Source organism: Alnus glutinosa, chromosome 13 (genome assembly GCF_958979055.1).
Source record: "Alnus glutinosa chromosome 13, dhAlnGlut1.1, whole genome shotgun sequence".
NCBI lineage: Eukaryota > Viridiplantae > Streptophyta > Magnoliopsida > Fagales > Betulaceae > Alnus > Alnus glutinosa.
In genome coordinates this window covers 18,683,438-18,696,050 of record NC_084898.1, presented here as the reverse complement: position 1 = coordinate 18,696,050, position 12,613 = coordinate 18,683,438, and the positions used below count along the sequence as shown (strand labels likewise).

General features: G+C 38.7%; 1 protein-coding gene across 2 annotated transcripts in view; it reads right to left on the bottom strand.

Annotated features, from left to right (window-relative positions):
• LOC133854363 (ATP-dependent DNA helicase Q-like 2) overlaps positions 1 to 12,613 on the bottom strand; it is a 74,034-nt gene that overhangs the window by 7,249 nt on the left and 54,172 nt on the right. Inside the window, exons 16-18 of one of the 2 annotated variants that reach the window (XM_062290535.1) lie at positions 9,864 to 9,968; positions 7,645 to 7,709; positions 6,120 to 6,198 (exon numbers count right to left, since the gene is read on the bottom strand). In XM_062290535.1, coding sequence (XP_062146519.1) covers positions 6,120 to 6,198; positions 7,645 to 7,709; positions 9,864 to 9,968 — 249 coding nt within the window. Of the gene's footprint in view, positions 1 to 6,119; positions 6,199 to 7,644; positions 7,710 to 8,155; positions 8,251 to 9,863; positions 9,969 to 12,613 lie in introns of those variants that run through there. The other variant, XM_062290537.1, reaches the window with a different exon arrangement.

Sequence of the window (12,613 nt, the reverse complement as noted above, 5' to 3'; positions counted from 1 at the left end):
AGGAAGTATGTAGGAAGATTAGAGAGAGTGCTTTTTATAAGGGTAACTCTGCCACCCTTCGACAAATACAACTGCTTCCAACTAGCTAACCGCCTCTCAATCTTACCAACTACCTCATCCCAATTGGGCTTAGCCTTAAAAGAGGCCCCCAACAGAAGTCCAAGGTACTTCAAAGGAAGAGAAGAAACTCCACAGCCCAAGATGCCAGCCAAATCATCCATATTATCCACATGACCCACTGGAACCAAAACTGACTTGTCCAAATTAATCTTCAAACCTGAAACAGCTTCAAAGGACAGTAATAACATACGAAGATAGAGAAGATGATCAGGATTAGCCCCGCAAAAAACTAAAGTATCGTCTACGAATAACAGATGAGAAATATTAATCACTCCATTGCTGCCAGTGCCCACAGAGAAGCCAGAGAGGAAACCCTTTTGAATAGTAATAGAGAACAACTTACTAAAGGCCTCCATCACTATGACAAACAAGAGAGGCGACAGAGGGTCACTCTGTCTAAAACCACGAGAGCTGCTGAAAAAACCAGAAGGGGTGCCATTCACCAAAACAGAGAAACGCACCGAAGAGATACAATGCGCTATCCAAGAACACCATCTCTCTCCGAAGCCACACCTTCTCAACATATACAATAAGAAATCCCAGTTAACATGATCATAAGCCTTCTCAATATCTAGTTTACAAAGAAACCCTGGATCACCTGATTTGATGCGACTATTCAAACACTCATTAGCTATAAGAACAGAATCAAGGATTTGCCTTCCTATCACAAAGCAATTTTGGGGATTCGAGATGATCTTCTCCACAACCCTTTTGAGTCTATTAGCAAGAACTTTTGCAATGATCTTGTAAATGCCACTAACAAGACTAATAGGCCGAAAATCTTTAAGATCCACAGCCCCAAGCTTCTTCAGAATTAAGGCTATGAAAGTGGCATTAATGCTTTTGACAAACCTGCTATAAGTGTGAAAGTCCTGGAAAACCCCCATGAGATCAGTCTTGATCACATCCCAAAAGTCTTGGAAGAACGCAAGAGTGAACCCATCAGGGCCTGGAGCCTTATCATGATTCAACCCTTTAACCACCTCTAAAACCTCCTTTTCCTCAAAAGGAAGTTCTAAGGAAGAGGCTTCACTCGCATCCAAAGAGTCAAAAGTAAGGTTATCTATCCTAGGCCTCCAATAGAAAGGTTCTGCAAAAAGAGACTTATAAAATTGAGCAACATGATCCCTAATAACCTGCTGATCTAAAGAAGTAGAGCCAGTGATTGAGAGTGACTCTATGTAATTGGACCTCCTATTCGAGTTGGCTACCCGATGAAAGAATTTAGTGCATTTATCACCCCCTTTAAGCCAAAGAACCCTAGACTTCTATCTCCATCTAATCTCCTCCTGTAAAATAGAATTCTCCAGATCTCTGATGATCTCACATTTCCTTACCTTTTCTTCGGGAGTTAAACCACGTTGTTCCTCCAAACTATCAAGAGCACACAATTCTTCTATATGCATTTTTTTGCGGAGCTCCACATTACCAAACTCCTGTTCGTTCCATCTTTTGAGATCATTCTTTAAAGCCTTTAGCTTTTGAGAGAAGATAAAGTTGGGCGAGCCTTGAAAGCGATAAGACTCCCACAATTACAAAGACGTGGGTACACCAGTCGCACGACCATGTGCAGGAAAAAAAAAACCCTAATTCTGTTTTGATACCAAGTAGAAAAGAAAGATTGAGAGAGGGAAGAAGAAATTCTTATTCAGTTATTATTGTTTCATACAATTTCATAGGTTTAAATAGAAGAAACCTATAGACTAATATGAAAAGAAAATAAAGACAATATTACAATCAAAATAACGTTTTTTTTTTTTTGATAAGTAAAAAGATTTTATTAAAAAAAGTAAGGCGCCCCTAAGTATACCGGGAGTATACATAGGAATCACCAAAGCCAGCCCACAAAAGGAAAAAACCCAAATAAACCCACAATGATCAACCCTAAAACCTGAAACCCACAAGGAGCACCCAAAACACCAAGAGCCCAAAAAACAGAAGCCCCCATCAAACACCCAAACCTACCCCGAAAGCACCCTAACCCAACAAATCCCCCAAAACCCGAACAACCCTCCCAAAAAGACACCCACAACCCAAAATACATATGAAAATCAAACCCAAAATACAAAGCAAACCCGAAATACAAGAAAGCAAACCCGAAATACAAAGAAAAGCTAGAGATAAAGAGAAAAAAAAAAAGATAGGCGGTGGCGCGTGGAGCCACCCGCATCGGAGCATGGAGCAACGCAGCACCGTTGCGGCGCGAAAACCGCCGGAAGGACCACCAGAAGAAGCGAAAAATTGCCGGAGAAGCCATCGGAGAGGTGCGCGTGTGGAGGAGAGGTCCCAAACGCCGCAGATCTAGCACCCAAAAATTAGAAACACCCACGGCCACGCGCGTCGGAATGGTGTGTGGCGGCCACCAGCAGCAATGCTGATGGCGGGGAAGAGCCGAACCATGACAGAGAGTCCTCCAGAGAGGCACGTGCATGGCGAGGAGGCCCCAAAACCCGTAGATCTATAACCCAAGAAGCGCATGAACCAAACAACCACACACAACGGCGCAACGGGAACCACAGAAACGGCGACGTTGGCAAGGACCGAAACAAGTCGGCGAGGTCACGAGCGAGGAGCGAGCGCGCCGGATAATACCCAACCACTGAGATTTACACCCAACAGAAGAAAACCCGAAAACTAAAAGACCCAAGCGAAGAAGAAAAACTTAGAGAACCTAGACCGGAAAGGAATCGGAAGAGGAGGGAGAGAGGGTGCCCTCCCTCTCTCACAATCGAAGCAGAGAAGGCTAAGGGTTTTTTTGAAGAGAGGGAGCAGAAGAGGTAGTTTCCATCATAGTATGTTGGTAGTTTCCGTCTTCAATAGAAACCTCTTCCATCCCTACACAAGGTCAGCTCACACATGCTTATTATACCATTTCGGTAGATGATTTTGCAGCTAGAATCTAGCTCTGGCATCAGAGATTAGGGTATCCATCTTTTTCAATTCTGCAACACATGTTTCCTTCTTTATTTATGCATAATAATGTTTCTAAGTTTTAGTGTGAAACTTGTGAACTTTCTAAATACCATCGTGTGTCTTTTTCTCCTAGTATCAATAAAAGTGATGAGCCTTTTGTTCTTGTTCATACTGATGTGTGAGGCCCTTCACGGGTGGTTTCTTTGTCTGGTTATTGATGGTTTGTCTCTTTTATTGATGATTTTTCTCAGACTACATGGTTTTACTTGTTAAAAGAAAAAAAGTGATGTGTCCTCTGTGTTTCAGACCCAATTTAATACCAATACCAAAATTGTCCATTCTGACAATGGAGGTGAATATATGTCCATGGATCTGAGACTGTATTTTCATGAGCAAGGCATTATACACCAAACCACTTGTGTCGATACTCCACAGCAGAATGGTGTTGTTGAACGGAAAAATTGACATCTATTAAAGGTAACTCGTTCCTTAATGCTTGATATGCATGTTCCCAAATCTTATAGGGGGATGCCTTACTCACCGCTGCTTATCTCATTAATAGGATCCATTTTCGGTCTTAGAGTTTCAAACAACCATTGAGGTGTTGTCCCCACCTTTCTCTACTTCAAAAGGTGTCTTCGAAAGTCTTTGGTTGTGTTTGCTTTGTCCATATTCATGGTTTTGTTTGGGGTAAGTTAGACCCTCGAGCCCTCAAATGTGTTTTTGTGGGCTATTCTCTTACGCAGAAGGGGTACAAATGTTATCACCCCCCCCCCCCCCCCCCCCCCCATCAAGAAAAAACTTTATCTCAATGGATGTCACTTTCTTTGATACACAAACCTATTTTTCTTCATCCCAAACTCCTCTTCAGGGGGAGTCAGATTGAAGAGGATTTTTTGATTCCGTTACCTAGTCCTACTCCTGTGCCTGAGCAGGAGAAACTACAGCTTAATAACAAGTCTCCTACTAAACCTACTGATAAGTCATCTGTGCTGCTTGTCGAAGAATTGAGAGTTTACTCAAGACGCTAGAAACATAAGACCATTTCTGATGCTACATGACAAACATATGATCCTGACTCAGGTTACACTACTAGTTCTGATATGAATTTTGTAATACTTGTTGATGATATGAGTCTGCCCATTGCACAAGGCAAAGGAGAAGTTATGCACCCACCATCCCGTTTCTGATTTTGTTTCTTATCAACACATTTCTCCATCATATAGCTCATTTTTGTCCAAATTGTCATCTTTGTTTTCCGTAGAAACCTACAGGAGGCATTTAGTGATCCAAAGTGGAGGACAACGATGCAAGAAGAGATGAAAGCTCTTCACAAAAACAAGACTTGGGATCTTATTAAATTACCTAACGAAAAGAAGGATGTTGGATGCAAGTGGGTGCTCACTATCAAGCATAAGGCAGATGGTTTTGTGGAATGATACAAGGTCATACTTGTTGCAAAAGGTTTTACAGAAACCTATGGGCTTGATTATGAGAAAACATTTGCTCTAGTAGCAAAGATGAACTCCATTAGAGTTTTTGCTTTCTATAGCTGCAAACTTGGATTGACCTCTACATCAATTTGACGTAAAAAATGCATTTCTTCATGGAGACCTAGAAGAAGAAGTATACATAGAAATTCCTCATGGATTGGAAGATTCATCCTCGTTGGGAAAAATGTGCAAACTGAAGATGGCTTTGTATGGCCTCAAACAATCTCCAAGAGCATAGTTCGAGCGGTTTTCCCGGACTATGCAGAGATTTGGTTATATGCAGAGTCAAGCTGATCATACACTTTTCATTAAGCATTCCACTCAAGGAAAGGTAACAACTTTGATTGTGCATGTTGATGATATTGTCTTAAAATGAAATGATGATGGGGAGAGACAGAGCTTAAAACATTCTCTTCCTAACGAGTTTAAAATAAAGGACAAGGGTAGTTTGAAGTACTTTCTCAACATTGAGGTAGCAAGGTCAAAACATGGGATATTTATCTCCCAACAGAAATACATACTTGATCTTCTCAAGGAAACATGATCGCTTGGATGCAAAGCCACAGATAATCCAGTAGAGGTAAATGTTATGTTGGGAGAAAATAGCGAGAGCCCTCTGATGGATAAGAGCAGATATCAACGATTGGTTGAATGGTTGATTTATTTATTTCACACCCGCCAAACATTGCATATGTGGTTAGTGTGGTAAGTCAATTTATGCTTTCTCCATGAGAGCTTCATATGGAAGCAATTTACCGCATCCTTTGCTACTTAAAATCCTCATCAGGTAAGGAACTGTTGTTTTCTCGACATGATCATTTGAAAATAGAAGCCTATACAGATGTAGATTGGGTTGGCTCGATTATGGATTGACGGTCCACATTAGGGTATTGCACATTTGTGGGAAGTAATTTGGTTATATGGCCTAGCAATAAACAATCGGTGGTTGCCAAATCCAATGTAGAGGCTGAATTCAGAGCTATGGCTCATGAAGTGTGTGAAACACTATGGTTGAAAATACTTTTGAAAGAACTTGGGTTTGATTCTAATGACTCTATGCGATTGTATTGTGACAATAAAGTTGCAATCAATATTGCTCATAATCCAGTTCAACATGACCGAACCAAGCATGTTGAAATTGATCGACACTTTATTAAAGAAAAACTCCGAGAAGGTATCATCTGTACACCATATGTGAAGACTGGAGAACTTACAGATTTCTTAACAAATGGAGTATCTAGTAGTGTCCTTCATTTAGCCTAATGCAAGCTAGGCATGCGAGACATCTACACCCCAGCTTGAGGCTGAATGCAAGTAGTGCCCTTCATTTCCCTTTGATTTAGGCCCAGTATTATTATGATTTTATGCGATTTGATCTGAATGTAATATTTCATCATTTCTTTCCATATTATTTTCTAGGTCTTTTCTATTTAAACCAATGTAACTGTATGGAACAATTATTCGAATAAGAGAATTCTTTCTCTCTTTTCTACTAAGAATACAATATTGTCAGAAAACCCCTTCAACCTTTATTACAATAATACCCTTTCTAACAATAGGCTAGCATTTTCTTTGAAAAACAAGCACCTTTACCTTGTAACAGTTGCTTGGATAATGGCCCCATTGTTACATAAGCGTTCGTGGAATAAGCTGTATGCTGAAATTCTTCTTTCTGCATCAAGAATGGATTGGTCCCTTTAACATACTGATAAATAAAAAAAATGCAGAGTTGTGCTAACAACAAAAGTTCAATCGGTCTACAGAAAGAATAAAGTTTTAAAAAAGAGATTTTATCACATCATAGATCTCTTTAATATGGATAATTGGAAGAGAAATATGTATTTTATTAATTATAAATACTAACACGCGCGTGTGTGGAGATCATTCCGCTACGCGAGGTGTTTTACCACATCTGGAAATCCCTAAACAAGTCCCATTGGGCGGTTAGTTTAGATTTTCCAAGGACTGTAATAGATCACTTATGGATTCCTTAGATCAGCTCAAACATCTATTAGTGATATGAGCTAAATCAAGGACAAGCAAGGAAACCAAAAACAACCAAGTTTTGTAGATTGGTTAGCCAGTTAATTAATTGCATTCCATACCCTTTTTCGTTTTCAAAAGACCAAGGAGGAAGAATAGGGTGAAAGTGCCGAGCTTCTCACAAACTGCTGGCAAACCACTCAGCTAAGGCTTGTCACAACTTGGTTCTTATGTTTAATAAGTGGCGCTAAAGCCTTAAGGTACACTTGTTTAATAGAAAGTTGGAACTCAACCTGACCAAGGTTCAACTCCAAAGATCATGGACCCAAATATTGTAAAAATGAATGTACTTTTGCCCTTGTCTGTGTATTTGTGCTTGCATGTCTCTTTGCAACTTCTGAAAGTAAGCATTGTCTTTTTTGTGTGATTTGACCACTCCACTGCTCATCTGTGTGAGTTCACGTGTCTGTGTTTGTGCATTTTTTTTTTCACCTCATCGCTGTATCTTATGTTTATCATGCAAATCGAGAAGAATTATGAAATAAACATTAAAATTTCCCAATTCCTTATGCTCCATAATTAAAAGTTGCAGAACTAATGTGTGTCATTTAATTTGTAAAGTAGATGACATTTTATGGACATCTAATACCATGGAAATTCCTTTCAGAAATTTATTTTGCCAACTAATGAATTTGCTACAAGGATGAATAATGTTTTCTCTACTGACACCCATATTGCAATTGGTTAGTCACTTCTGCTTCAAAAACTACTCTATAGTGATTCTCATTTGAAAAAAAAAAAGGTGAAATTCCCTTAAAATATTGAAAATTATCTCTTAGTTATGCAACACTATGAGCATAATGAAATGTAGCATAATGAACTAGGGCTATTATGTTCAAACTTTTTTTTCCAGAACATAGTACAGAAATAAACTTCAAATTAGCAATTGATAAACTTTACCACATTCTGAAGCAAATTAATTTAATCAACAAATAAAATTTACAAAAAATTCTCAGTTTTTTTTTTTTTTTAGCAATCCACCAAGAAAAGTTATTGAGAACAAGCAGTTTGTTTTATTTTTATTTTTTAATTTTTTATATAACAAAGTCGAGGTCAATAGAGTCAGTGTTCTTACCAATACACGGTCTAATATGAGCTGTATGACAAGTTGTTCTCTTTCCTCTCTCTTCAGTTCAGAACCTAGGGTAAATTTTTACCAGGAAAAATAAATTACCATAGAATAAACAGAAATATATTAGCTCCTAGAAGTGCATTAAGAAAGAGAAGAAAAGATGCAATAGATTAAGGAAAATCACATGATTTATTGAGACCAAAAAAAGGAGTAGGAGGGAGAAAGAGAGAGGGTCTCATGTATTGGTTATGATCAATAATAACAAGCATTTTAAATTAGTTTCATTTAATTTCCCCTCCATTTAAAGGGAATACTATTTTCACAAATAAAATGATGTATTTGAGGGGAAGCATATATAGGTGGAGTGGGAACAGAGATCCTTCAAGCAAGGAAGATGAGATTCCCAATGATGGGAAACTCATTGGTCTGAAGTGGCACTTAACTCTTAAAAGACTGTAAGTGGGACAACCTTTTAGCCCAAAAAGGAAAAAAAAATTTCTTGATCCTTTTTTACCTTAGCTCTAAACTTGTCTCCACCTCAAGAAAGAATGGTGCAATTTGATGCATCAAAGGAGCATAGCACCCAAAAGCTGAAGTTTAATTGCTCACCTATTAACAACAAAAAAAATTCCCAATATCTTTATGGTTTCTCAATTTGAAATTCAAGTTCAACTGAGGAAGCTACATTTATGAGCTGTTTGACGCCAATAGTACAAATTGCAATACTTCAACATGTAGACAGTCAACAACTCTCGATTTGCTGCTTGATGCATGTTAGAAGAGTTTGTTCGGGTTCGGTGTACATGGGTATTTTGGTCATTGTAATATTTTTCTACCTATATAATAAAGTGTGAGGTAGGTTATGTGAGTAGTACCGTGCCTCCTCTTTGTCTCTAAAGTTTTCATGCAAACTCTACAACATGATGTCTGAGCCGAAGTCCTGAGTTTGAATCTTGACTTTACAGTTTATCCATAATTTCAGTTAAAATAGTCTACGTGTTGTTTGGTCCCACTCGTGATGGGGAATGTTAAAGTATTTAATTAAATGATTAAGTTTACTATTTCCTATCAATTTAAACTTTTGGGATTAGTGGTGATTTAACGATACCGACGAAACAAACTGTATCCTAATACGTCACACTGATCTGCAATGGGGCACCTCTAACTTCTTTTGATGTTGAGACCAAAGGAGGATTAGAAAGACTCCTTGCCAACAAAGTGTACTATTAGAATATTTATTAAATGAACAAATCAACAATTTCTTATCCGCTTAAACTTTTGACATACGTGGCAATTTAACATGGTATCAAAGTAAAGGTCTTCAGTTAGAATCTTATCTCCACCATTCACCTCCTATTTCAATTAAATATTCCACATGTTTGGCCTCACTTACTAAGGGGGAGGGGTTGAACCCACATGTGAGAGGGAGTGTTAGAATATTAATAAAATGATTAAATCAACTATTTCCTATCAACTTAAACTTTTGAGATAAGTGGTAATTTACCATATACTAATCCAATTGCAACCCAGTGAGTAAGTCAAAGCATTAAAGGGAACACTGACCACCTAAATCTACTTAGCCAAGTGATGACATCCTGAATATCATCTTCAGAAAAGATATTGGCAGATATATAGGGAGGACCGAACACTGCTTTTTCAACATTTATCATGTATGAATTGTCTTTCAAAATATTGTTACCAGTGCCTAAAACAATAGAACCATAGCATTATCTATAAAACCAGCCCATCATGTAGATTGCACAGCATCTTTTTTTTTTTGGTAAATCTCATCTAGTTGTTTGGCATATACCTGCTGGTCTATAGGTATAATTGCTAGAAGAGCCATCCTCATTAGTAGGGTTGTATGCAAGGCACCCATCTCTTATAACAAATAAAATCTAATTTGAAAACCAAAACTTTCATCAGCATCTACATGGTCATGCATCAAGCAAATACAATACCAGACCTAATAATCAGCAAATCCTTGTAGGTACAGTAAAATGACTATTTGATTCATTTTTGCCTTTCCACTAGGTAATCAATACAATGTACAGCGAAAATGAATAAAAAACCTTTCATTTGCAACTAGCAGCAGTAATACATACAGGTAATACAAACATATAGACAAAACGACATCTACAGGTGTCTTGCTCTGCATATACACGATATCCTGCCCACTCATATTTGATAAGGAGGAGAATGAACTAGAACATAAAACCAACCTTGTTTGTGCTTTATTTTCATTTTGTCAACCAATTGTAACATCGTCAATCTCTGATCATTCTCTTGCACATCTTGCAGCAAAGAAACCATAAGTTGTGCATCACCTGCAAAGGATGCTCATATTGTACATAAAGACCTAGAATCAACAATTGTGCTAGACTCGTGTATCTAAAGCAGATACTAAAATAGAAAGGGAATGCAAAATAAAAGATAAAACAAATACAGCCAACTCAAAGAATGATGAAAAGAAATTGAGGAGAATCAAGAATGGAATATTAGATGAAAAACATTATACACCCAATAGAAACTAGGATGCAGGACAAAAACTACTTTTATTTTTTTATTTTTTTTAAGTAATCAAGATATCATAAAAAGTGTAAGACGCCCATTAGTACACAGAAAGTATACAAGAGAAGCCACCTAACTAATATGAGCAAAATGAATAAGAAAATCATGATAACTAATCTCCAAAAGAAAAACAAATGCAGTTGTCCAAAGATACAAGGTGTTGAAAAATAAAGACTTAATCTCCTTCAAAATCATCTCACGATCCTCAAAACTTCTATCGTTCATTTTCCTCTAAAGACACCACAAAAGGCATGGAGGTACCATCTTCCACACCGCAACACTCCGAGTGCTGCCGACAATACAAGTCGATTGCACATCTAGACATAACCCAAAACAACCCAAATCGACTGAAGAAAACATTCCACATAGCCTAAGCAACCTCACAATGAAGAAGAAGATCCACAGACTCATTCCTTTTACACATACAACACCAATTGACCACAATGACGTGCCGCTTCCGAAGACTGCCCAGGGTAAGGATCTTTTCTAGGGCCGCCGACCAAGCAAAAAAAGCCACCCTTAATGGAGCCTTAATCTGCCAAACACTCTTACAGGGGAGGCGAAAACAATCATTACAACTAATGACACTATAAAAGGATTTAACACTAAACAACCCTTTTTTGGAAGGGACCCACCATAGTTTGTCATCGCCTTCCCGTCTCACTCTCCCTAAATACAACACTTGGAAAACAAGGCAAAGATATCCATCTCCCAATCATGTGCCACTCTAGCAAAGTTGACGTTCTACTTAACGGAGCCTCCAGGAATTTCCTTGTGATCTGCAACAAAGGCATCCTTTGTGCACGCAATACCAAATAAACCCCGAAAGGCTTCTTTAAGGGCCATATACCCACACCATAGATCATGCTAGAATCTAACCTTGGAGTCATCTCCCACCTCAAATCTAATATGACCTGAAAACTCCCCCCAAATCATCTGCGTAGATGGCTAAGTTCGTCTTCAAACTTGACAGCTTCAAAACATAAGAGTAAGCCCCATCGATTACGTAGATGATTAGGGTAGATATAAAATCAAAGTATCATCAACAAATAGAAGGTGAGAGATGTTAGTCCTTGTCCCATAGGGAGGCCTGACAACAAACATCCACCCACTGCAGCATAAATCATCCAACCCAACGCCTCCATTATAATGACAAACAACAGAGGATATAGAGGGTCCCCTTGCCTCATACCACGAGAACTGCTAAAAAGGCCCGTGGGAGAGATGTTCACCAACACTAAGGAGATACAATGAGCAATCCAAGAGCACCATTTCCCCCCAAACCCACGCATTCTCAGCATATACAGCAAAAAAACTCAATTAACATGATCACAAGCTTTTTTTAAGTCCATTTTACAAATGACCCCCGGATCTCAATCTACTATCAAGGTATTCATTGGCAATAAGAATAGAATCTAAGATCTACATGCCTCGGATAAACACATTATGTGACTTAGACATAATTTTGTCTAACACCATCTTGAGCCTGTTTGCTAGGATCTTAGCAATAATCTTGTAGATGCTAACCACTAGACTGATCGGACAAAAATCCTTGCGGTCGACAACCCCTGAAATCTTCAGAATGAGGACAAGGAATGTCGCATTTAGGCTCCTCTCGAACTTACCACTAGCATTGAAGTCATGAAAAACCTTCATGATGTCCTCTTTCAAAACAACCCAACAAGCTTGGAAGAAAGCCAATGAGAAACCGTCAGGGCTTGGTGCCTTGTCACCATTCTTAGCTTTCACAACCTCCCACACCTCCCTTTCCACAAAATCTCTCTCCAACCAACTGGCCTTTGCCTCATCAATAGAATCAAAAGAAAGACCGTCCACCCCTGGCCTCCAACTGGATTGCTCGGTGTACAACTTTTTATAAAATTGGATAATGTGCTCCTTGATCTCCGATCAGTTGGTAGAAATTGTACCATTAATATACAAGGAGTCGATGGAGTTCCTTCTTCTGTTGCAGTTGGCCATTATGCAAAAAATTTTGTGCACTTGTCACCCTCTCTGAGCCACAAGATCCTCGATTTTTGCCTCCAACTCACTTCCTCCATAAGAGTGGATCTTTCTAATTCGCTAACAATTTCTACCTTCTTCATACTCTCCTCAACACCTAAAACCCTCCCTTGTATGATATCAAAAGCACGCAGTTCTTCCAAGAGGATCTTCTACCTCTCTACATTGCCAAACACCTCATTCCATCTCTATAAATCAACTTTCAAAGCCTTAGCTTGCCAGTTAAAATGAAGCTCGGCAAGTCTTGGAAGAGATAAGAGTCCCACCATTGTTTCACCATGTCCACAAAGCCCTCAGACTTTAGCCACATATTTTCAAATTTGAAGGACCTACTACCCTTGTGAAATTCATCACAGCCAAGGAGTATTGGGAAATGATT